General features: G+C 38.2%; 1 protein-coding gene across 3 annotated transcripts in view; it reads right to left on the reverse strand.

Moving 5' to 3' along the window:
- Positions 1 to 3,695: 3,695 nt before the first annotated feature.
- Positions 3,696 to 23,756, reverse strand: part of DAW1 (dynein assembly factor with WD repeats 1) — a 52,225-nt gene continuing 32,164 nt past the window's right edge. Inside the window, exons 7-13 of one of the 3 annotated variants that reach the window (XM_058446851.1) lie at positions 23,163 to 23,255; positions 21,261 to 21,367; positions 19,932 to 20,034; positions 19,017 to 19,131; positions 8,801 to 8,877; positions 6,131 to 6,293; positions 3,696 to 4,118 (exon numbers count right to left, since the gene is read on the reverse strand). In XM_058446851.1, coding sequence (XP_058302834.1) covers positions 4,084 to 4,118; positions 6,131 to 6,293; positions 8,801 to 8,877; positions 19,017 to 19,131; positions 19,932 to 20,034; positions 21,261 to 21,367; positions 23,163 to 23,255 — 693 coding nt within the window. In that variant the 3' untranslated portion in view covers positions 3,696 to 4,083. Of the gene's footprint in view, positions 4,119 to 6,130; positions 6,294 to 8,800; positions 8,878 to 19,016; positions 19,132 to 19,931; positions 20,035 to 21,260; positions 21,368 to 23,147; positions 23,256 to 23,756 lie in introns of all 3 variants that reach the window. The other 2 variants (XM_032753306.2, XR_009215701.1) reach the window with 2 other exon arrangements.

Here is a 23,756-nt window from a genome sequence, read left to right on the forward strand (position 1 = left end):
CAGGGCTCTTGGATGACCAGGTGAATTTCCAATGTGCAGTAATACTTTTGAAAAAAAATCTTTTTTATTGCTGAGCAGTAGGTCTCAACAGTAGACTTAAAACATTCAGTAAACTATGCTATAAACAGAAGTGCTGTCATCCAGGCTTTGTTATTCCATTTATAGAGCACAGACAGAGTTGATTTCACCTAATTCTTAAGGGACCTAGGATTTCAGGAATGGTAAATGAGCACTGGCCTCAACTAAAGTTGCCAGCTGTCTTATCCCTTAGCAATAGAGTCAGCTATCCTTTGAAGCTTTGAAGTGAGGCACTGACCTCTCCTCTCTAGCTATGAAAGTCCTACATGGCATTTTGTTCTAATGAAAGGATATTCATTTACATTGAAACTCTTTTATTCAATGTAGCCACCTTCATTAATGATCTTAGCTAGACTTTCTGGATAACTTTCTGCAGCATTTGCTGCTCACCTTGCACTTTTACGTATGGAAGCAGTTTCTTTTCTTAAACTTCATGTACCAACTTCTGCTAGCTTGAAACTTTGCTTCTGTATCTTCCTCACCTCTCTCAATGCTAATAAAATTGAAGATGGTTAGTACCTTGCTCTAGATTAGGCTTTGGCTAAAGGAAATATTGTGGCTTGTTTGATGTTTTGTCCAGACCACTAAAACTTTCTCCATATCAGCAATAAGGCTGTTTTGCTTTGTTATCATTCATGTGTTCGTTGGAGCAGTACTTTTAATTTCCTTCAAGAACTTTTCCCTTTCATTCACAAGTTGGCTATTTGGCATAAGAGGCCAAGCTTTCAGCCTGTTCCGGCTTTCAATATGCCTTCCTCATTAAGTTTCATCATTTATAGCTTTCGATTTAAAGTGAGAAACGTGTGACTCTTCTGTTCACGTGAACACTTAGATGCCATTGTAAGGTTATTAATTGGCCTAATTTCAATATTGTTGCATCTCAGGAAATGGAGAGGTCCAAGGAAAGAGAAAGAGATGAGAAATGGCTGGTTGGTGGGGGAGTCAGAACACACACAACATTTATTAAGTTTGCTGTTTTATATGGGCATGATTCATGGTGCCCGTAAACAATTATAATAGTAACATCAAAGAATACTGATCACAGATCACCATAACAGATACAACAGTTTGAAACAATGTGAGAATTACCAAAAAGTGACACAGAGACACAAAGTGAGCACAGGCTATCGGAAAAAATGGCACTAACAGACTTGCCCCAGGCAGTGTTGTCACAAACCTTAAATTTGTTTAAAACATGTAATATCTGAGAAGTGCGATAAAATGAATTGCAATTAAACGAGGTAAACCTGTATAAAGATATATGTAATATTATTTAGCCTGGACAAAGGAGAAAATCCTTTCATATACAACAACATGGATGACCTAGAGGACAAAGTGAAATAAGCCCAACAAAGAAAGACAAATACCGTACTATCTCACACATGGAATTTTTAAAAGTAAAACTCAGTAGAAACGGACTAGAAGGGTGGTTACCAGGGGTCAAGGAGTGGGGAAAATGGGGAGATGTTGGTCAAAGGGTACAAACTTGCAGTTTCAAGATGAATTAGTTTCAGAGATCTAATGTACAGCTTGATGACTATAGTTAAAGAATATTTGAAATTTGCTAGGAGAGTAGATCTTAAGTATTCTCTCCACAGGGGGGAAAATGGTAACTGTGTGAGGTGATGGATTTGTTAATTAGCAGTTTGACTGTGGTAATTATTTCATTTCGTGATATCAAAATATCACATTTTATACCTTGAATAATACAATTTTTATGTGTCAATTATACCTCAATAAAGCTGAAAAAACTAATAAAGCTTAAGAGGTTTGCTTTTAGAAAAAAAAGAAGCAGCCAAATTTTGGCAAAGTTTTCTCCAATCTAAGTTCTTGGCTTCATCATGTTGGAACCTCCTCTTCCCAACAGTCCCAACAAAGGTTTGGTTTATTTTCTTTTGTGTTTGTTTACTTAATTTTTTTTCCTTTATTTATTTTTTTTTGAGGCAGGGTGTCACTCTGTTGCCCAGGCCAGAGTGCAGTGGTATAATAACAACTCACTGTAGCCTCAACCTCCCGGGCTCAAGCAATCCTCTTACCTCAGCCTCCCAAGTAGCTGGGACTACAAGCCTGCACAATCAAACATGGCTAATTTTTTAATTTTTTGTAGAGATGGGGTCTTACTATGATTCCCAGACTGGTCTTGAACTCCTGGGCTCAAGGAATCTTCTGACTTCAGCCTTGCAAAGTGCTGGGATTACAGGTGTGAGCCAGCACACCCGGCCTGTGTTTGTTTTATTTTTTTCTTCTTGAGGGTTAATATCTATAGATAATCCAAGAAGTAATTCTCACTTCAATTCATCCTACCTTTACATCTGATTCTCCTCTCCCATATTAAATCTTTTCTACTTAAGAACACAGTGTAATGGAGCCAGCATCCCTGGTTTCTAAAACCAACATCACCACCTAATATCCAGATGCCCTTGGCAAATACTTAACTTCTCAGGGACTCACTTTCCTCGTTTTTAAATCAGGGCTTGTATCTACTTTGTAACAGTTGTTAGGAAGATTAAATGAGATGTTCTACATAAAGTGGTTGGGCATTACTGGCACATGGTAAGCACTCAGTCATATTGGTATTATTCTCATTATTAAGAAAATGAGTTCTAGAACACTTTCTGGGGATTTGCTGTACACCACAGTACCTATAGTTGACAATAAAGTATTATACACCTTGAAATATGCTAAAAGGATAGAGCTCACGTAAAGTGCTTGTACCAACAAACAACAAAAATCACAAAACAACACAAGGAAATGGTTGAAGGTGATGAGTATATTTAGTACCTTGATTTTGATGATGGCATCATATATGTCCAAACTCATGAAAATGTATACATTAAATATATGCAATATTTTATATATTGATTACGTATCAATGAAGCTCTTTCTAAAAAATGATTTTATAAGATTTTCAGGCAGTCTCTTGCTTCAGATTCAGGCCTTATTAGTGCTTGTACTTTTCTTTTAACATTAATTTTAATATGCATTTGGGTACTTTTACACAAACCAAGCTTTTAAAAAACATTTTAAAATATTTCAGCAGTATTTAGGTTGGTGTTTGATCATTTTCTCTCATACTTCGATCGTTTTCCACCCAGATTTTATTTATTTATTTATTTATTTATTTATTTATTTATTTAGTGTATGTGTGAGATGGAGTCTCGCTCTGTCACCCAGCCTGGAGTGTAGTGGTGTGATCTCAGCTCACTGCAACCTCCACCTCATGGGTTCATGTGATTCTCCTGCCCCAGCTTCCCGAGTAGCTGGGACTACAGGCCCCCACTGCCATGCCTGCCTGATTTTTTTTTTTTTTTTTTTTTTTGTATTTTTGGTAGAGATGTGATTTCACCCTGTTGGCCAGGCTGGTCTCAAACTCCTGACCTCAAGTGATCCACCTGCCTCAGCCTCCCAAGGCACTGGGATTACAGGTGTGAGCCATGGCGCCCGGTCCCACCCAGATTTTTAAATGTAATAGTCTGAATATTCTGTTTAACTTTTCCTTACAAATAAACCTGCCAAAATTTTTTTCGATGTATCAATACAGAAGATATTTGCTATTAAATAAGATCCATATTATTTCCCTTACTTCACCCTAAAAGCATACATCATAAACACAGATGTACAAGGAATTTCCTCCAAACACTTTATTCAACAGAAATTATAATAATAGGCTTCAAAGTAAAATCCAGGAGACACGTTGTTAAGTTACTCTGGTCTCCTTTTTCAGTATCATAATGCTTTTAAAAAACAAACACAACTGAAATAACTGGTGGCATTAGCCAAACATTATGCTGTGTCCTGCCATCGCCATCAAATGATAATATTGGAGTGACATAACTTTGTCATGTTTAATGGTCATATCCGTGAAATAAAGGACAGTTGTATAAATAGTTGACTTGTAGAAAAAGAGAAAGTATAAGAAATGTTAAAAGAGCTGCTGTCTGTGAAGTTCCAGTTCTTGATTACCGTTTTTGCTAGCAAGGTTGCTCACTGACCAGCTTCCTTCAGTCAACGCCATATCCTACAGGTATTATCCTTGCTGCCTAATAAAACAGATTTCACTGAGTTATTTTTTTCTTCATTTCATTCACCTCATTCTCTCTTTCTACCAGTTGACATTTTCTGGGCCATTGGTAATTAACAACGTGCTAAATGGGCTAGGTTCTCCACGCCTAGCTGCAGAGTCTCTGAGCAGCTCAGACATTTTTGAAGTAGTGATTTTTTTTTTTTTTTCACGATACCAGCTAGTTGTTAAAACATGAAGTGTCATTTTGTGGGATATGGTTCCTAGGAACTAGGAAAGCCTATAAAAACCATATCCCACAAAATGACACTTCATGTTTTAACAAATGTAAAGGTCATGCTAGCCATTTTTCTGCCATTTACTTTGTGATCCTAAACCCAGCCTCAGGCAGCCCACTACAAAATGCCTGCAGTTTATCACACTGGGGTCCACTCAGAAAATAGAGTAGATTCTTTCAAATAAAGTGATTGCTCTATCGATGTCAAGAGAAAAGTGTCACCCCATTCTAATAAGCTCTGTTGTCTAGTGAGCCAATGTTAAGCACTTCGGTGCTTTGGGATACACTAAATTAATCAGTGGTATCTTAGAAGCGCTCAGGAATGTATGTGCCGGCACCAAAGCAAGGCACAGCAACAAAAATTATTTTGCTAAACTCTCCAGGGTCTTCTGTGAAAACTGGTTGAGGGAAGAGGTACTGCAGAGCCAGCCTCACATGAGGCCATGTGGACTAGGAAAGGCTGGTCTTCCTTCTTCCTCACTCCCTGCAGGAGCGCCCTGTGCCCTCCATCATAGCCCCTCACCTCTTTTCTCATCAAGGAGAAGGATTTGATATTGTGTTCACAACAAAAATATATGGCTTACTTTCCCAATGCTTTCAGAGTACCTGCATCTTAGTTAACACTTGAAAATCATAAGCCCGAAGATTTTGAAGATCATAAGCCCTGTGATTTTGGAAACTGTCCATGATTAAGTAGACTGGGGAGGCATTTTAGGTGGTAAGGGGAGATAATTCTCAGCACCCCTGAAGTTAACTGACAAGGAAACCACCTAATTAGCCAATATGTAAAGCCAGCCTTGTGCCTGTGGCATTTAACTTACTAGACCAGTAATTTTTAAATTTGCTCAACGCAATGAGAATCACTGGTACTTAGGCAGATCCGGTCTTCTGTGCTCACTTAGGGCACCCTACTCCACACTATTGTGGCACCCATTCCCTGCCAAGGCCTCCCCTCGAGGCACTGCACTAACATGATACCATCGTCTTGTCATTTTTCTCCCCTTTCCACAATCTAAACTACCCTTTCCTTATGAAATGTTGCTAATATTATTAACTCACCATGAACTGTTAATGGTTGAAAAATGGTTAATACATGTTCTTTTCCCCCCAGACGTTAGTTGTTTGGGTTACTAACACTTACTGACATAAACTGAATTTTTTTCTTGAGACAGGGTCTTACTCTGTCACCCAGACTGGAGTGCGGTGGCCTGATCATAGCTCACTGAAGCCTCCAGCTCCTTGGCTCAAGTGCTCCTCCAGCCTCAGCCTCCTGAGTAGCTGGGACGACAGGTGCATGCCACCATGCCCAGCTAATGCTCTATTTTTTGTAGAGACTGGGTCTCACTATGTTGCCCAGGCTGGCCTCAAGCATTCTTTCTGCCTCAGCCTCTCAAAGCACTGAGATTGTCGGCATAAGCCAATGCGCCTGGCTGACTAAATATTAACCATTCAATTGATAGAAAACACCTGGGGAAATTTAGTAACCCATAAGGCAGGCTATCAAATTGTTACCTTACCTAGAGCAAATAAAATTCAAAGTTCACAAAGCCTTACTACAGTCAATGGCAGAGCTCACTCCTGCGGGTCCTCATAAAACTAAAATTAAATAATGAAAATATGAGGGCAGGCCAAGATGAGCTAGTGACTCCAGAAAAGAGGTAGGGAATGGGGATGAACTCCTGTTAGTATTCAGCTTGGGAACTCTAACAGCCAATCAAGAAAAAATGAGTCTATGGTGTTGATGTCTTCCATACCTGTAATGACTATGTTGCCTGTATAGTTGAAAGCACATGAAAAGATTTCACCAGTGTGCCCCTCAAGAACCTGGAGGCACTGGCCGGTCTGAGCATCCCAGATTCTAGCCGTTTTGTCAGAGCTGCCAGTTAGAAGACGGTTCCCTTGAGGGTTGAAAGAAATCTGCAAAAGAGAAAGAAAAATGATCACGCTTTGTGTAATGGTTCCCAAAACATTTCTTATCAGCACACAAAAAAAGGACATTACTAAGCACATGTCACCTTCCTAGTCTGGTATTTATTCTTGCATAGAACAATTTCTTCCTGATGGAAAAAAATATTGCAGGGACTAGTATATGGAAATTAAAATCCAGAGAGAAAATTTAATTGCCTACTCCTCACATTTCTAAGAACAAAGACCAAACCATCCTTATAATTTGAGTATTCCCCACCCAGCTTCTTTCCAAAGATGCACGATGCCCTTCTCTGTGCAAAGACGCAGGGCCCTGGGGTGGATGAACACACAAGTCAGGATCCTTCATAGCCAAACCCTGGTGTCATCTTTGTGGTCAAAAGCACACAGATCCGGGCCAGGGGCGGTGGCTTAGGCCGATAATCCCAGCACTTTGGGAGGCCGAGGAAGGTGGATCACCTGAGGTCAGGAGTTCCAGACCGCCTGGCCAACATGGCGAAACCCCGTCTCTACTAAAAATACAAATTTAGCTGGGCATGGATGGTGGCGCGCACCTGTAATTCCAGCTACTGGGGAGGCTGAGGCAGGAGAATCACTTGAACCTGGGAGGTGGAGGTTGCAGTGAGCTGAGATCACGCCACTGCTCTCCAGCCTGGGTGACAGAGCAAGACTCCATCTCAAAAAAATATAATAAAAAATAAAAATAAATAAATAATTTTAAAAAGCACACAGATCCTTCTCTAATCTGTGCCATAGAATAAGTGAATGTAGAACCTACAAGAAAGGATGTTCTCATCTACTGCCACTCCAAGTATAGCATTTTCCATAAATATGCTTCTGTGCCTCCCATGTGCCAGGTGTTGCCAATTGGCATCTGAGTGGACCATCAAAGGAACCTGCTAGTCCTGCATCCCTTTGGGCATCACACTTACATCCCTCTCTAATCACTGGAAGACAGAGATTCGGGCCATCTCCTCAATGACTGAAGGTTTGAGGAGGGCAGGGCCGTATCTGTTTTTATCACTCTGTTACCAATGGCTGTGCAATGCCCAGCACAGTTGACACTCTCTAAAATGTTTGCTGAATGAGTGAATAGTTTAGCTTTGCACCCCATAGAAATGCCCTTACCAGATGCCAATTCAATAAGAATATGTTCACTTAAAAAGCATAAAATTTAATAAAATAGCACTAGAGAATTCTTTATATTCACTCATTCATGAAAACAGATGTTTACTTGTGGAGTGGACACATCAGATGTACCAATAGCTACCTAGCCAGACACTCAGAAATGTGGGCCAGGCTTCCTCCTCATCCTGCCCCACACACCCCACTTTTCCATCCCCTCCTGCCATCTGTAAGCCTCCCAGCTTCTGAAGAGGCCATAGTCTGCATGCCCTGGAGACCACCACTGACCAGCCAGAGGGCAATGATCACCAGCTGTAGGTGCAGAGGCAGAAAAGCCAAGAGTACAGCATGGGGCGGAGTTCCAGGGTCTAGATGGAGCCTTTAGAAACCTAAAATCATCAAGCTGATATTTTACAAAGCAGGAACAAATCTGATCTCAGACAGGGAACCAAGGGATTGGGCTGAGCTGGGAGGTGAGAGCCACCAAGTCCTAGCCTACTCTACGAAGTTCTGACGACACATCTAAACTTCAGATCACTGACTGGGTGGGCCTGCTCTGTGAATGATCCTTTGGGGGAAGTTTATACAAAATCCTAAAATACAGCTTTGTAGTTTCAAAATGGATAATTTTATAATTTAATTTTAATTATAATTTTACATATTTCCAGGAACTACTTCCTCAATTGCATCTAACTTACAGAACACTTGATACTTGCTGCACAGCATATTTTTCGCACAACATAAACTTATGGATTTACTGGAACCAGGAAAAGCAGTTTACACATTCCTTAAATTGCTGTATTAAGTATTTTCAGCTAACTAAATCTTTTGCTGACAGTGGAGGCGAATGTTGTTCCATACTTTTTAAGAGGTTTCAGAAATCATTTATTATGCTAAGTTTGAGGGCACAGTTAAAAATAAAGTCTTTAGGTAAGTGATTTCTAGAAAAAAAATGAGACAATGGAACAAATCTTAGTACGTCAATTTCAATAGACCTATTTATACTGAGCATGCTTTTTTTTTTTTTTTTTTTTTAGATAGAGTCTTGCTCTGTCACCCAGGCTGGAATACAGTGGTGCAATCACATCTCACTGCAGCCTTGACCTCCTGGGCTCAAACAATCCTCCTTCCTTGGCCTCCAGAGTAGGTGGGACTACAGGTGCATGACACCATGTGCAGCTGACTTTTTTTGTTTTTTGTAGAGATGATGTATCCCTATGTTGTCCAGGCTGGCCTTGAATTCCTGGCCGTAAGCAATCTTCTCACCTCTTCCTCTCAAAGTGCTGGGATTATAGGTATGAGGCACTGCACCTGGGCCCTGCTCTTTATTTTTTGAAAATAAATAAACTCCTCCAAATGAGAAAGCAACTCACCTTTGAAATTTCACCTTCATGGCCTTCCAGTTTGGCAATGCATTTTCTTGTGGCAGCACTGAAAATTCTTGCTGTTCCTTTTTGAGAGGGGTGGGGATATATATAAATTCATCTTAAATACAGAACTTTGGATAAAAGACTTTGCATTGTATAAATATATATCCTCCTGACACACAAGCTCTGTGCTAAGTTCATCTTCTTGCCTGTGGTGAGAGCCAGATACTTAATACTCTAAATTCCTGCTGGTCCCACTGTAGGAGAGGGTGAGAGGGAGCTCCTCGCTAGCCCTGAGCTTATTAGAAGAAATAATGTATTCCAAGGTAGAAAAGAGAGCAAGAAACAGGAATCCAGAAAGAAAAAACTTTAAGAGAAAAAGAGGAATTAGAGCAAGTTTCAGGAGGCAGATGATGAAAGAAGCAGCAAGACCAGCATGATACACTAGGTGTGAGTCTGAGTTTCTGCAAGGTACATAAGGAACATCGAAGAAGGAGCATCAGCCGCTACTCAACAGGTAAAAAACAGGCTTCAAAAACAATTTCTATAGAAAAAGCTAATAGAATGCTTTGTTCCTGCTCTGCCTCCAGCACCAAAATTGCCAAGCATATATTAGCCATTCAATAAATAGCTGTAGTATGGATGGATGGATGGATGGATGGATGGATGGATGGATGGATGGATGGAAAAATGGATGGAATAAGCACTACGAACATTTCCTTATAAGTAAAGGATGAATAAGTTAAATAAGTATTGAAAGAGAAAAACATGAGTAGTAAAATTTTTGTTAGAAGAAAAGTTACAATTTGCCTTGCCGGATGAAGACTGCTTTTTTACATTTCTAATTATAGCATTACATAGTAGTAAAATACAGCAAGGATACAAAATTGTAGGTACTTGATTTGCATCCAGAGAAAAGTAAAATATCGTAATAATTTTTTACTTATCTTTCTGACAATGTCAACTTCATGAGGAAGTACAAAAAATGATAAAACCTGCCATTTTAGAATTAATGTAATGAAAAAATATATAACTTGAAATTCAGTTGGACATTTCAAAACCCTTAAAGTGAAGTGACCAATTTGGTCTCAGAGTCAATAACACGAAAGAGAATGTCCTGCATAGATCTACATTCTAAATTTTATAAAACTATATTTCTAAACTTCAAAAAACTCAGAAATAATATGGCCTGCAACACTGTAATTTTTTTACAGCTAGGGATACAACTAAAGAAACAAAAAAGTCAGGCTTCAGAATAATTCCAATGAAGAAGAAAAAGTAGATAGATAGATAGATAGATAGATAGATAGATAGATAGATAGATGATAGATAGATAGATAGATAGATAGATAGATAGATAGATAGATAGATAGATAGATAGATGATAGATAGATAGATAGATAGAGTAGTGTAATGCATGGTCATGAGGGAGATAACACAGACATAGCTTAGTGTCACATGTGGTCAGAGAGATGACAGAAACATAGTGTAGGGTCAAGTGTGGTTATCAAGGAGATGATGCAGATATAGTGTAGTGTCATACATTGTTGACAAGGAGATTATACAGACATAGGTCAGAATTAGGGAACTGACACATACACAGTGTAGCATCATACATGATCATTAATAAGATGATCCAGATGTATAGTAGTATCTACACAGGAGTCAGAATGTTAACATAGACATGCTGTACATCATATGAGGATTTAAAGGAGATAACGCAGACATAGTATAGCCTGATATGTGATCATCGTCAAGTTCAAGGAGATGAAAAAGACGTAGTGTAGCATCATATATGATCACCAAGAAAATAATGGAGACATCACATGGGGTCATATGTGGACTACAGAAGATGACACCCAAATAATATAGTATACATGGCCATCATGGATATGACACATATCCATGATTATCATGTGTAATTGTCTAGAAGATGATGCAAAATAGTATAGCACTCTACAAGGTTATCAAAGAGATGGCAGAGAAATAGTATAGCATCATACTTGGTTTTCAAGTAGATGACATGCACATTGACATTCATAATATGTGACTATCAAAGAGAATGACCTTTGTTTCATCATACATAGTTATCAAAGAGATAATGCAGTCATAACAGCATCATATTCTCAAGCAGATTTTGCACATAGTGTGGCACCATATATAGTTGTCAAGGTGATAACACATATCTTGCAGCATCAAATACTGTCATCAGTGAGATTACTCATAATATAGGCATAATTATTTTAAAATTGATGTAAACATAGTATAAATTAATTTACTGCTGTTAAAAACAATGCAGACATAGTATGTAACCATAAGTGGTTGTCAAGGAGATGATTATATATTAGATATAGTGTAGCAGTATATTATTTTCAGCGTAATAGTCACACAAGGTCTCAGTAAGACAATGAAGACATAATGTTGCATCATACATGGTTGTCAGGGAAACACAAAGATTTAAATATAACAGATGTTTTTGAGAAATATGTGACTGATAAAATAGCTATCATGAAAATATGCAGAAATACTGTATAATCATATGTAACTTTCAAGGTGATGGCACAAACATTGTAGCATTATAAATTGTCCTAAATGAGATGAACTACAGCATAATATCATAAGGAATTTTTAAGGACATGATACAGACAATAGTATAACATTGCATGTGGTTATCAAGAAGAGGAAGTAGATATAGTGTAGCATTATATATGGCTATTAAGGATATGATACATAAGATAGCATCACATATGATTGACAGAGACAATTATATTGTAGCATAATAACTGGGAGTAGTGAGATGAAACATAGTAGATATATTCAGTGTTATTAAGAAGACCCAAATAGAGTCTAGTATCATAGGATTTACTACAGACAGGATATGTTACAGCATCACACATCATTCTCAAGGAGATGATTATCAGAGGTTATTGTCAAGGAGGTATCACAGAAATAGTTTAGCATCACACAGGGTCATCGCAGAAAGGAACATAGTTATAGTATGTATGATGCTACACTCTGTGCACCTTATATCCATGGTTTTCAAAGAGATGACACAGAGTGGCATCATATACGGATATCAATATGATGGCTCAGCATAGAATCATAAGTAGTAATCAAAGTGGTGACAAATAACATAGATCATCAATGGTTGTAAAGGAGATTTGGTATACATAGTATAGCATCATAGGTGGTTATCAAGGAGATGGTGCATATAGCATTATAGCACCAGCCACGGTTATCAAGTTTAAGATGCAGACATATTGTAGCCTCATATATTATGGTCAGAGAAATGACCCAAAATATAAGATAATCCTCAGTACAGGATCACAGATGATGAAGACATAGTATAGCACCATATTTGTTTGTCAAGGAGGTGGTGCAGACATAGTACAGCGTCACTCATGGTTATCAAACAAATGAGGTAGACACAGATGTGATGTGAGGTCCTATGTGTTTATCAAAGAAATGCCATAGAAATATTGTTGCATTATAAAGGCCTTTAGGAACAAGAGTTTCTAATGTAGAGAGAGAGAGAGAGATACAGATATATGACTCTCTCAATAAATTAGATAGATGATGATGATGATGATGATGATAGATAGATAGATAGATAGATAGATAGATAGATAGATAGATAGGATGAATGTCTTCTGGTAGAAGGTGTAGACATGTTGTAATGTCATACATGATGATCAGGGAGGTGACAGAGACACTGTAGCATCTTAGTGGCCATAAGGAGCATGACATACGCATAGTGCAGGGATATATGTGGTGTACAAGGATTCTACAAAGATTGATTTTAGAACTATACATAGTGCCACGGAGATGACACATGTATAGTATCACATGGTTATCAGTGGGATGATGTGCATGTAGAGTACCATCACATATGGGAATTTTAAAATGGCACACAGGATAGCATTATACATGAATATCAAGGAGATGACATGCATGAATGTAGCTCTGTGGGTTTTCCTCATGGAAATAACCTATATTATGGCATCATAAATGTCACAAAGGAGCTGGTCCATATAAATATCAGGCATCATATGTGGTTATCAAGGAGAAAAGCATTATCTGTGATTTTCAACATGATGAAATACACAGTATAATGTCACATGTGGTTATCAAGGTGATGACTCAGAAATAGGGAAGTATAGCACATGGTTATAAAGGTGATAACTTTGTATAATATCATCTATAGTTATTAAGGAAATGAAGTACACATAGTATAACATCACATGTGGATATGAAGGATATTCTGTGGTCACGTTTTAACACAATATGTGGTGATATCAAGACCCAAACAAAGGATAGTGTCACAAATCATCATCAAGAAGATGATCTTCTCATGCGTGGTTCTGAAAGATGAATCCTAAAATTGCACGTCACTTTGTTATCTAGGAGATGATTCAGATATAGTACAGACTTACACATGATTGCGATTGTAAAGGAGATGACAGAGAAATAGTTTAGCAATATACATGCTTGTCAAATGTTACAAGCTCCTTTGTAGCATTTATGATGCTATAAGCAGTCATAATATTGTACAACATATAGCTGTCAGAGATGGGGCATCAAACATGATCATCAGTGATAGGATCCAAAATGTGGCATCATATATGGTTGCCAAGGAGATTTGGAGTGATATTATAGCATACATAGTTGTCTAAGACATATAGATGCAAACATATGAGAGCACAATCCACAATTATCATGTTTATCATTGCAGACACATGGCAGCTTTTTAGATGATCATCAAGGAGATAACCCAGAATATACCATCCTACATGATTAACAGGTAGGGGATGACAGCAGTATAGCTTATGTATGGTTTTCAACAAGGTGACACAGACATAGGAAAACATTTTTGTTTTCAAGGAAATGAAGAATATAAACGAAGCACAATAGGTGGTCATCACTGAGATGACGAAGACAAAGTGTAGCAATGTCCAGACCTCCAGTGATATGAAACAGACATACTAGACAGTGCGGCATTATATATGATCATCAAGAAGATAAGGAACACAGCATGTAGCATAACATATTGTTGACAGCAGATGACACAGGCACAGTTTAGCATCACATCCAGTGATCAAAGAGATAACACACCCAATGACATCAAACATGATTACCAAGAACGTGACATAACTCGGGAGGCTGAGGCAGGAGAATCGCTTGAACCTGGGAGGCAGAGGTTGCAGTGAGCCAAGATTGTGCCACTGCACTCTGGCCTGGGTGACAGAGCGAGACTCCGTCTCAAAGAAAAAAAGAAAACGAGAAAGAAGGTGACATAGATACAGCATGACATCATACATGTTGACCATGGAAATGAGGCAGAATGTAACATTATACTTGGTTCCAAAAAAGACAATGTACACACATAAGTCAGTATAGTATGGTATGGTATGGCGTAGAAGAGTAGAGCATAGTGTAGCACAGTATAGACACACAGACACAGCACAGAGCCAAAAATTGTTGTCATGAAAGGATCTACACATACTGAACCAGGATATATGATCATGAGAAAGATGAACCAGACAGTATAGGGGCATATATGTCAGAGAGATGGCACATATGTAATGTAGCTGCCATTTGTGGCCATCAGGGAGATGACATAGACATAGTGTAATCTCATAAAGGTCCTACAGAGAGGTAAGAGATAAGATAGCATCACATGTGGATGTCAGGGATATAACACATACGTTATACAGCATCATATGTGGTAGTCATAAAGATGATACAGAAAGAGTACCTGTGGTTATCAAGGCAATGACACAGACATAGTGGAGAAATTATAAGTCGTTGCCCAGGAGAGGATGAAAACATGTTCTTACAAATAAAATGATCATCAGGGAGACAAAGTAAATATATTGTAGCATCATCCTTAAATAACTAGGCCATGTCACCCATAAGGTATAGCACAGCCCTTTGTAAAGGGCATGATGAAGTTACAGTGTAATATAAGTGGTTTCAAGAAGATGATAAAAACATAAAATAATATGCAGTCTTCAGGCAGAAGCAGCACACAGTATTTCATATATGCTATTATATGCTGAATTGTGTCCTTTTAAAATTCATATGTTGAAATCCTAATTCCCAGTATCTCAGAATGTAATATATATAATATACATAATCATGTATAATTTTATATATATACATGTGTGTATATATACACATGTATATATGTATATATGTATATATGTTTATATATATACATATATATAAAATATATGTATATATACACATATTATGTATGTATATATACACATATCTGTATGTGTATACATATATATGCATGTATATATATGTATATACATGCATATATATACATACATGTATATATATATAACTATACATGATTCTTAAATATATGCAAGCATAGTATAGTTTCATCCATTGTCAAAAGCATGATGAGACATACAATTGTCAAGGATACGGCTCAAAAAATAGTGTAAGCTTACTTAGGTTGTCAGAGAGACAATGCAGATACAGGGCGGTGTCATACGTTATCAGGGAGATGACACATAGCATAGTGTCATACAAGACATCAGGGTCTCATGGATGATTGGATGCAGAAAAAAAAGTATCTGGGTGATGACATATAATTTTGTGTCATATGAAGATACCATGGATTTGACACAGATATGTTGTAATGTCACAGGTGTTTATCATGAAAATGAAGCAGACATATTGCAGCATCATAAACAGTAGTCAGGGAAGTGATGCAAAAATATTGTATCATCATACCCTGTTTTCCAAATGGCACAGACATAGTGTAGTATCATATTTGTTGGTCCTGGAGATTAATTGTAGCCTAGTGTAATAAATGGTAATCATGAATATGATGCCGAAATAGTACAAAGTAACATATAACATCTTATGGGGTTGTTAAAGGGGTGATATAGTAATAATATAACATCACACATCATTGTCCAATACATTTCAAATAATGTAACACCACATATGGCTGTCTAGAATATGAGGGGTGTGTGTGTGTGTGTGTGTTCATCAACGAATATATTCATCAAGGAGACAGGGTCTCACTCTGTCACTCAGACTGGAGTGTAGTGGCACAATCACAGTTCATTGTAACCTTAAACCCCTGGGCTCAAGTTATTTTCCTCAGCTTACCGAGTAGTTAGGTCTACAGGTGCACGCCACCACACCTGGCTAATTTTTGTTTTAATATTTTGTAGAGATGGGGTCTCACTATGTTGCCCAGGCTGGTCTCAAACTCCTGGCCTCAAGCAATCCTCCCACCTTGGCCTCCCAAAGTGTTGAAATTACAGGCATGAGCCACCACACCTGGCCATGATGCATATATTATATAGCATCATACATGATCATCAAGGAAATTGTCATAGTACATCATATATGACTACCAAAGAATAAGGTAGGCATAATACATGTTTTAGGATACCTCGGAAACATCACGATGTTGTATTTGGTTGTCAGGGAGATGATGCAGATATAGTATAGTGTCATATGTGGGTAACAGGATATACACAGACAGTGTGGCATTGTGATGGTTAATTTTATGTGTCAACTTGACTGTGTTAAGGGATACCCATGTGGCTGGTAAAACATTGTTTCTGGGTGTGTCTGTGAGGGTGTTAGGCTGAGTAAAGAAGAGCCACCCTCACCAATGTGGGCAGGCATCATCCAATCCACTGAGGACCCAGATACAACCAAAGATGGAGGAAGGATGAAATTCTCTCTTCTGGAGCTGGGACATCCATCTTCTCTGGCCCTCGGTCATCAGAGCTCCTGGTTCTCAGATCCCCAGACTCCAAGACTGACACCAGTGCCCTCCTCAGTTCTCTCAAGTTTTTGGCCTCAGACTAAGAGTTACACCATTGGTCCCCCCAAGTTTTTAGGTTTTCAGACTTACACTGAATTATACCACTGACTTTCCTGATTCTCCAGCTTGCACATGGCATATGACAAGACTTCTCAGCCTTCATATATAAATATGTGTGTGTGTATACTTATATAATATTGGTTATATACTATATATGTGTGTCTATATTTATATTCTATTGATTACATACTACATATAGTATAAACAGAATTATATATATAGTATATATAGTGTAATACGTATAAATATATAATTATATAATTATAAAAATGTATAAATATATAAAAATATATAACATTATATATAGTATAAAACAGAACCAATAGGAGATAGATAGATGATAGATAGATAGATAGATAGATAGATAGATAGATAGATAATATCACCACCTTTCTAAAGGTGGTGATGTGATATAGTGGACCCTGCAGACATGTTGGCCAGGGCAATGAGGTATAAATACTATAGCATCATACATGGATTTCTAAGAAATACTAAGATATGGAATAGTATCATACATGGTTATAAATAATTGGATAAAGATACAGTATAGTATCATACATTATTATAAAGAGGATAAAAACACAGTGTAAATTAAACATAGTAGTCAGATACATGACATAGATAAAATATAGCATCATATGTGGTCATCAGATAGATAAAATAGACTTGGTGTAGCTTCATATGTGGTCATCAGGTAGATGGTATCGATGTAGTTTAGCATCATCTGTATCTTCAGGAAGATGACACATAGTTCATACTTTATATTCTATGCCTCATAGAATAGCATCATGCATGGTATGTGATGTCATGATATGACATAGACTTAGTATAGCATCACATATGCTTGCCAAGGAGACATAGGATGATGGAGACATAGTATAGTACCATGTGGTTATCAAGGATATGGTGTAGACATAGTTTAGTGTAAAATAGGAAATTGTCAGGGAGATAATGTAGAAATTGTATAGTGTTAACACATGTTCATCAGGAATATGCTGCAGACATAGAGTAGCATCATAAACACTTGCCAGGGAAATAGTGCAGACACAATGAATCATCGCATATGGTTGTCAAAGAGATGACACATAATATAACACCATATATGGTTGTCATGGGAATGACTTGTTGTTCAGTATCATAAAATGTTATCCAGGACATGATGCATGCATAGTACACCAATACAGATGGTTGTCACTGAGATAACAAAAACATCATATAGCATTGCCTGTGGCTTCAATGAGATGATGTGGACAGAGTGTTAGTATCATACATATTTGTCAGCAAGATGATCATGGTTTTGCATCATATATGATTATCAAGGATACGATGCAGATATGGCCCAGCATCAAATGTGGTTTTAAAGGAGTAGATGAAAACACAGTGTAGCATAATATGCAACTTTCAACAAGATGATGCAGATACAATGTAGAAATAAACATGATCCTTAGGTGATAAGACAGACACAATATCATGTCACATATGAGCAACAGGGAGATGACAGATATAGTGTAGTGTCACATGTGACTGTCACAGGATTGAAGCACACCTAGGATAGCACCATATATGGTTATCAATAAGATGACACACAGTGTAGAATCACAGTGGTAATCAAAGAGACAGTGTATAGCATAGCATCATGTATGCTTATCACAAAGATGCAGTAGACATAGTGGAACAGCACATGTGGTTATAAAGGAGATTATAGCACCATTGATGGCAATTAAGTTGACAAGGCCAACATAGGGTAACATCATATGTAATCATCAGGGAAGCTGGGCGCGGTGGCTCGCACCTGTAATCCCAGCACTTTGGGAGGCCAAGGCAGGTGGATCACCTGAGGTTAGGAGTTCAAGACAAGCCTGGCCAACATGGAGAAACCCCGTCTCTACTAAAAATACAAAAATTAGCCAGGCGTGGTGGTGCATGCCTGTATTCCCAGCTACTCGGGAGGCTGAGGCAGGAAAATTGCTTGAGCCTGGGAGGCAGAGGTTGCGTTGAGCCGAGATTGCACCACTGCACTCCAGCCTGGGCAACAGAGTGAGACACCATCTCAAAATAATAATAATAATAAGGGAGATGACCCAGAATATAGCATCATATACAGATATTAAGAAGATGACAAAGACCTCATATACCTCGTTATCTAGGAGGTGACACAGACATTGTATAACATTACATGTGGTTATCAGCTATATGATACAGACATACTATTTTGCCATACATGGTCACCATAGAGATGAGACATGGTTTTTATCATAGCTGGTCATCAAAGAAATGACCCATAGTGTAGAATCATGCATGGTTATCAAGCAAAGCATAAATCTCTCCAAAAATTAAAAGAATGAACAGATCACCTACCATCAGCTGAAGCAGTTGCAATAAGCTTTCCAGTGTAATCAAAGCAGCTGTCTAGTATTTCATCATCATGGCCTGTTAAGGTTGCCACACATTTTCCATTTGTAGCATCCCACAGCTACGATTAAAAGAAACAAAAAACAAAAAGAAAAGACTATATGACTTTCTGTCTAAAGTGTGAAGATGGCCAGTGGTCTTCATGACACGCTATGGCTGGATAAATAACTGTACAAAAATCACTTGTGTAATTCTTGCATGTTCAGTTAGATTTACTTTGATTCATGACCAGAGACCACGGCCAACCATCAAGCAACTCACACTCTAGTCACAGAGAAAACCAAAGTCAGACATTTAGAATATGCCACTACATTAAAGAAAGAAAAAATATCTCAACGTGTATGCTTTACTGGTTGGTGAAGAGTTTTGCTCTTTTTATAGGAAGGACATCAAATGATTAGAAGCTTGATATAAAACTACAGTGTCAGAAAATGGAAAGTACATTATAAGATTATATTTGTTACATAAACAAATGATAATTCCATAGTATAATCTCTTAGTAACCATTTTTTAAGTACAGAAACTTAGGGACAAGGAAACACTGTGTTTGAAGCTCCTTGAGGGTCACTCTACTGATTGAAGTTCTATAAATGAACAGTGGGATATTAAATAAAAATAAAATGCCTTCTCACATAAGATATTTAATATACTTGAAGCAATTCAAATTGCTTTACTGCATCACAATTCCTTCAAATTTGGAAAATCCAAAACTTGAAATTTTAAAAATTACCAATTATTATTTGTAAATTAATTTCTTAATTTTATATCACCTTTGAAATTTGTTAACGTTACAATGGATATCTGACACAGTGAAGAGTATAGACACAATATAAAGCAAAGATATTTATTTATTTAGCTCACCATGCAGGTTTTGTCCATAGAGCCAGTTAATATTAGAGAGGAATCCCAATTGAATAAGGCACCGCTAATCTCAGCACAATGACCAATTAAGATATTTACCTTCCTACAACACAAAAATAATTAAAACTAGTGAAAGGTATCTTACTTCAGTATATGCAGATGAATAATGAGGCCAAGCCCATCTGTGTAAGCTAATCTAAATTTTGGTTTTTACAAAATAATATATTTGATGACAAAACAAATATGGCTCTACTATTGCTCAGAAAGAAGCTACTAATAATTTCATTTCAGCCAGGCATGGTGGCCCACGCTTGTAACCCCAGCACTCTGGGAGGCCGAGGTGGGTGGATCCATGAGATCAGGAGATCGAGACCATCCTGGCTAACACAGTGAAACCCCGTCTCTACTAAAAATACAAAAAATTAGCCGAGCATGGTGGCAGGTGCCTGTAGTCCCTGCTACTTGGGAGGCTGAGGCAGGAGAATGGCGTGAACCTGGGAGGCGGAGTTTGCAGTGAGCCAAGATTGCGCCACTGCACTCCAGCCTGGGTGCCAGAGCGAGACTCCATCTCAAAAACTAACTAACTAACTAAATAAATAAATAAATAAATAAATAATTTCATTTCAACAAAAATGTACTTAGATTTTAAACTATCAAAATAATACTACCTAAGGCAACATTTCAAAAAGAAATGGGTAACAAATAGTAAAGGCCGTAAGAAGTATTCTTACACCGGATGAGTGCACCCCTGGTTGTTCAGAAACTACACATTAAGTAACTGAAAGGTCCTTCTTTTCTCTGTCATTTCTTGTTGCATACATCTTGGTCAGCACCCCTGATAATTAGCCCCTCTATTAAATCACAGACAAATCCAAGAGTAGAGTTTTCCAACACAAATATGCTAATTTAGTTAACTTCCTAGCAACTAGGACCAAAAATCATTAGGAAGGAAATTGAAGTTCTTGGACTAAATTAATTTGGGAAATTAACTAAGAGTTTTTATGTATACATGATATTCATGCCTAACATAATGACAAGCCATTGAAATTTGATTATCCATGGAATAAATAATAGCTATATAACCAGACTATTGCTAACATTCTCCTTTTATGTTGCTGTTTGTCATTATTTGCTCAGAATTCAAAGAATGCACATATTTTGTGAATCAGAAATATCATTAAAGAATGAACTAATTTACATTTTCAATATGCCCTATTTTCATGGAATCCAAAGCAGAGTTAATAGATAGTAGCTTAAACTAAAAAATAACAGAGGGTTTTCTGAATCCCCTGATCCAGGTTAAAACAATTCTTAAGAACTAAGAATTACCTTCCAGTATCAGCGTCCCACACTACAACTGTGTGATCAAAAGACCCCGTGATGATTCTGTCTCCTGAGGTGTTAAATGACAAGGAGATGATTTCAGCAGAATGTCCCTAGAAAAAGAGCAGATACTGTCAAGTATACCTGCAGATAAAACAATTTCTGCAAGTGTACAATATCATAGCCTAAAAGGAAAGGCTGGAGAAGGCCGAGCTCTAGGAAAGGAGGTCAGCGGTTGGCTGGGGTGAGGATGGGGAGTGTCTGCACACGGGCAAAGGGTTCTTTTTGGGGTGATGGAAACGTTTGAAAACTAGGTTTTGGTAATGGCTGCACAATTCTGTGAGTTTGCTAAAAACTAGTGACTTACAGCTAGTTCATTTAACTTAATAATGTTGATTAAAAACAAAAGAAAGAGGTTGTATTTGGGGAAACTAGAGGACGTCCTTTACATTGTCTTGGAAACGCTACAGAGCAGGGGACTCCATGGGCTAATAACACATGGTGCGCAAAAGTAAACAGTGTATGAAATAAAACTAATTACTTTTAAAAAGGAAATTATTAGGATAACTTGACATGAAATCCATTGACAAATTCCTGCCTCTGGCCTGACTTTCAGCTGGTTACTGTCTAGTGTTAGTGAATCAAACTGTGAGACAATGGGAAGAAACCACTCTCCACAACAGATTCTGGAACTCTGATAAGGGGATCCTGGTTGGAGTACATATATCCCTTGATTCCCTCATTATTTTAGTAAATTAACATAAGTATACTTTTAAATAATACAACAAATTAGAAAAGTTGAATTATAACTTGATTTTTCTGATTGATTTCAAAGGACAAAATGAAATGTAGTTGAATATTCGAATTCTAAGTACGCAAAACAAATGCACTCTCTGGCGCAGACAGGTGTGCCAAGCAGGACTCCTCCCATCGAGTGCTCTTAGGCACATCTGTAAAAGGAGTCATTTTAGTTGAAAGTGCGGCATTAATGGGGGCCTTTCCCTGCACATTTGCCTGAAAGAAGAGATAGCAATGATTTAAAAAAAAAAAAAAAAAGAACTGAGAACAGAAAGAGTATACTTACACTAATAATGCCAGATACTCAGATTTAAGAAAGAAAAGCCATTACTTTTATTTTAAAATAGTGATCTTTTTTCTTTCTCAGTCCATGTTTTAACTTTCTTAGAAAAAGCTTTCTGAGAAAACAAATCATGTTTTTAAAAACGTATTTATAATTTTGAAAGGACAAGGATACTGAATTTCCCATCCAGCTGTTCCTGCTGATTACAACATAGTGTCACTCTAGTTTTGTTGCGGTGACTTGGGCGGGGGTGGGAGGAAGGGGAGGCTGGGAGGAAGGGGAGAGTGGCAGGTGGCGGGGAGGTGCTGGGCGCATGGTGGTGACACACAAGAGCACGCCCCACCAGCACTCACTCTGTGGGCAGAGCCCTTTGGCCTTTTCCCTTCTGGTCACTTGCCCCTCTGTCATTTCAGACTTTGTGACACAGGATGGTTGAAAGACCAGCGGGCAGAGGAGAGTGTGCTCACAGTCATTGCTTTAAGGATTCTCTTGGCACAGTTCTCCAGTTCTGCCTCTTCCAAAAGTACCAGCCTCCACCTGCTTTCCTTTTAGCCAGAGAGATGGTGATGGGTTCTAAGCTATAGTTTACGTGTTTTGCAGACTAAAGTTAGTCAAAATAAAAAGCTCCTTGGACTTCCCCAGCATCTCCACCCAAGTCTTTTGGAAGAGCCAGGAAACCAGTAGGAACACTCTTTCACCACTACAGTTTGAAAACCAGCAACTCAACAACATCCAACTTAGAGCTCATTTTGCAGCAAAAACACAAATAAGAAGGAACACAAATAACAGGCTTATTAACATTATTGACATACTCTTAAGGTGCAAACCTCCTCGCCATTCTGAATGTCCCACAATTTGGCTGTTGTGTCCATACTTCCAGTCGCCACCAATGTACTTTGAGGGTTAAATGATAAACACACCTAAATTACATGAAATGGGAGAAATTTTAGGAAGATAGAGTTTCAAAGTGTTAATTATACACAGAAAATCTTCCAGACGCCATCACCTTACCAGATTCAGTCTAATTCTTTGTACAAAACATCATGTTATGTGTGACCTGCTATCCCCAGGTTGAGTCCTTCAGAGTCCTCCTCTTGAAAAGAGGCTGCTTGTTCTCCCACAGCACCCAGCTCAGGCTTGGAGGGGCACTAGCTCCCTTTGCCACTTCCAGACCACAGAAGAACAAGAACAAAAGTGAAGCCCACCTCCTTTAAGATCCGTGCTATCTGGCTTTCCTTCTCCTTGCTGCTGTCACCACAGTCCTTCCAATCATGGGCCCTCACTCATCAAGAGACAACTGGCTTGTAGTCTCAATGCCAAGTCTTAGGTGGCCTTCATGTGGGCAATCCATCCAGTTCCCCCTGACCCATGCCCCAGATGCCTCTTCAGTAGTCTCTCCCATGGCCACACCATGGACCTTG

Source organism: Hylobates moloch, unplaced genomic scaffold, assembly GCF_009828535.3.
Source record: "Hylobates moloch isolate HMO894 unplaced genomic scaffold, HMol_V3 SCAFFOLD_1, whole genome shotgun sequence".
NCBI classification, from domain to species: domain Eukaryota; kingdom Metazoa; phylum Chordata; class Mammalia; order Primates; family Hylobatidae; genus Hylobates; species Hylobates moloch.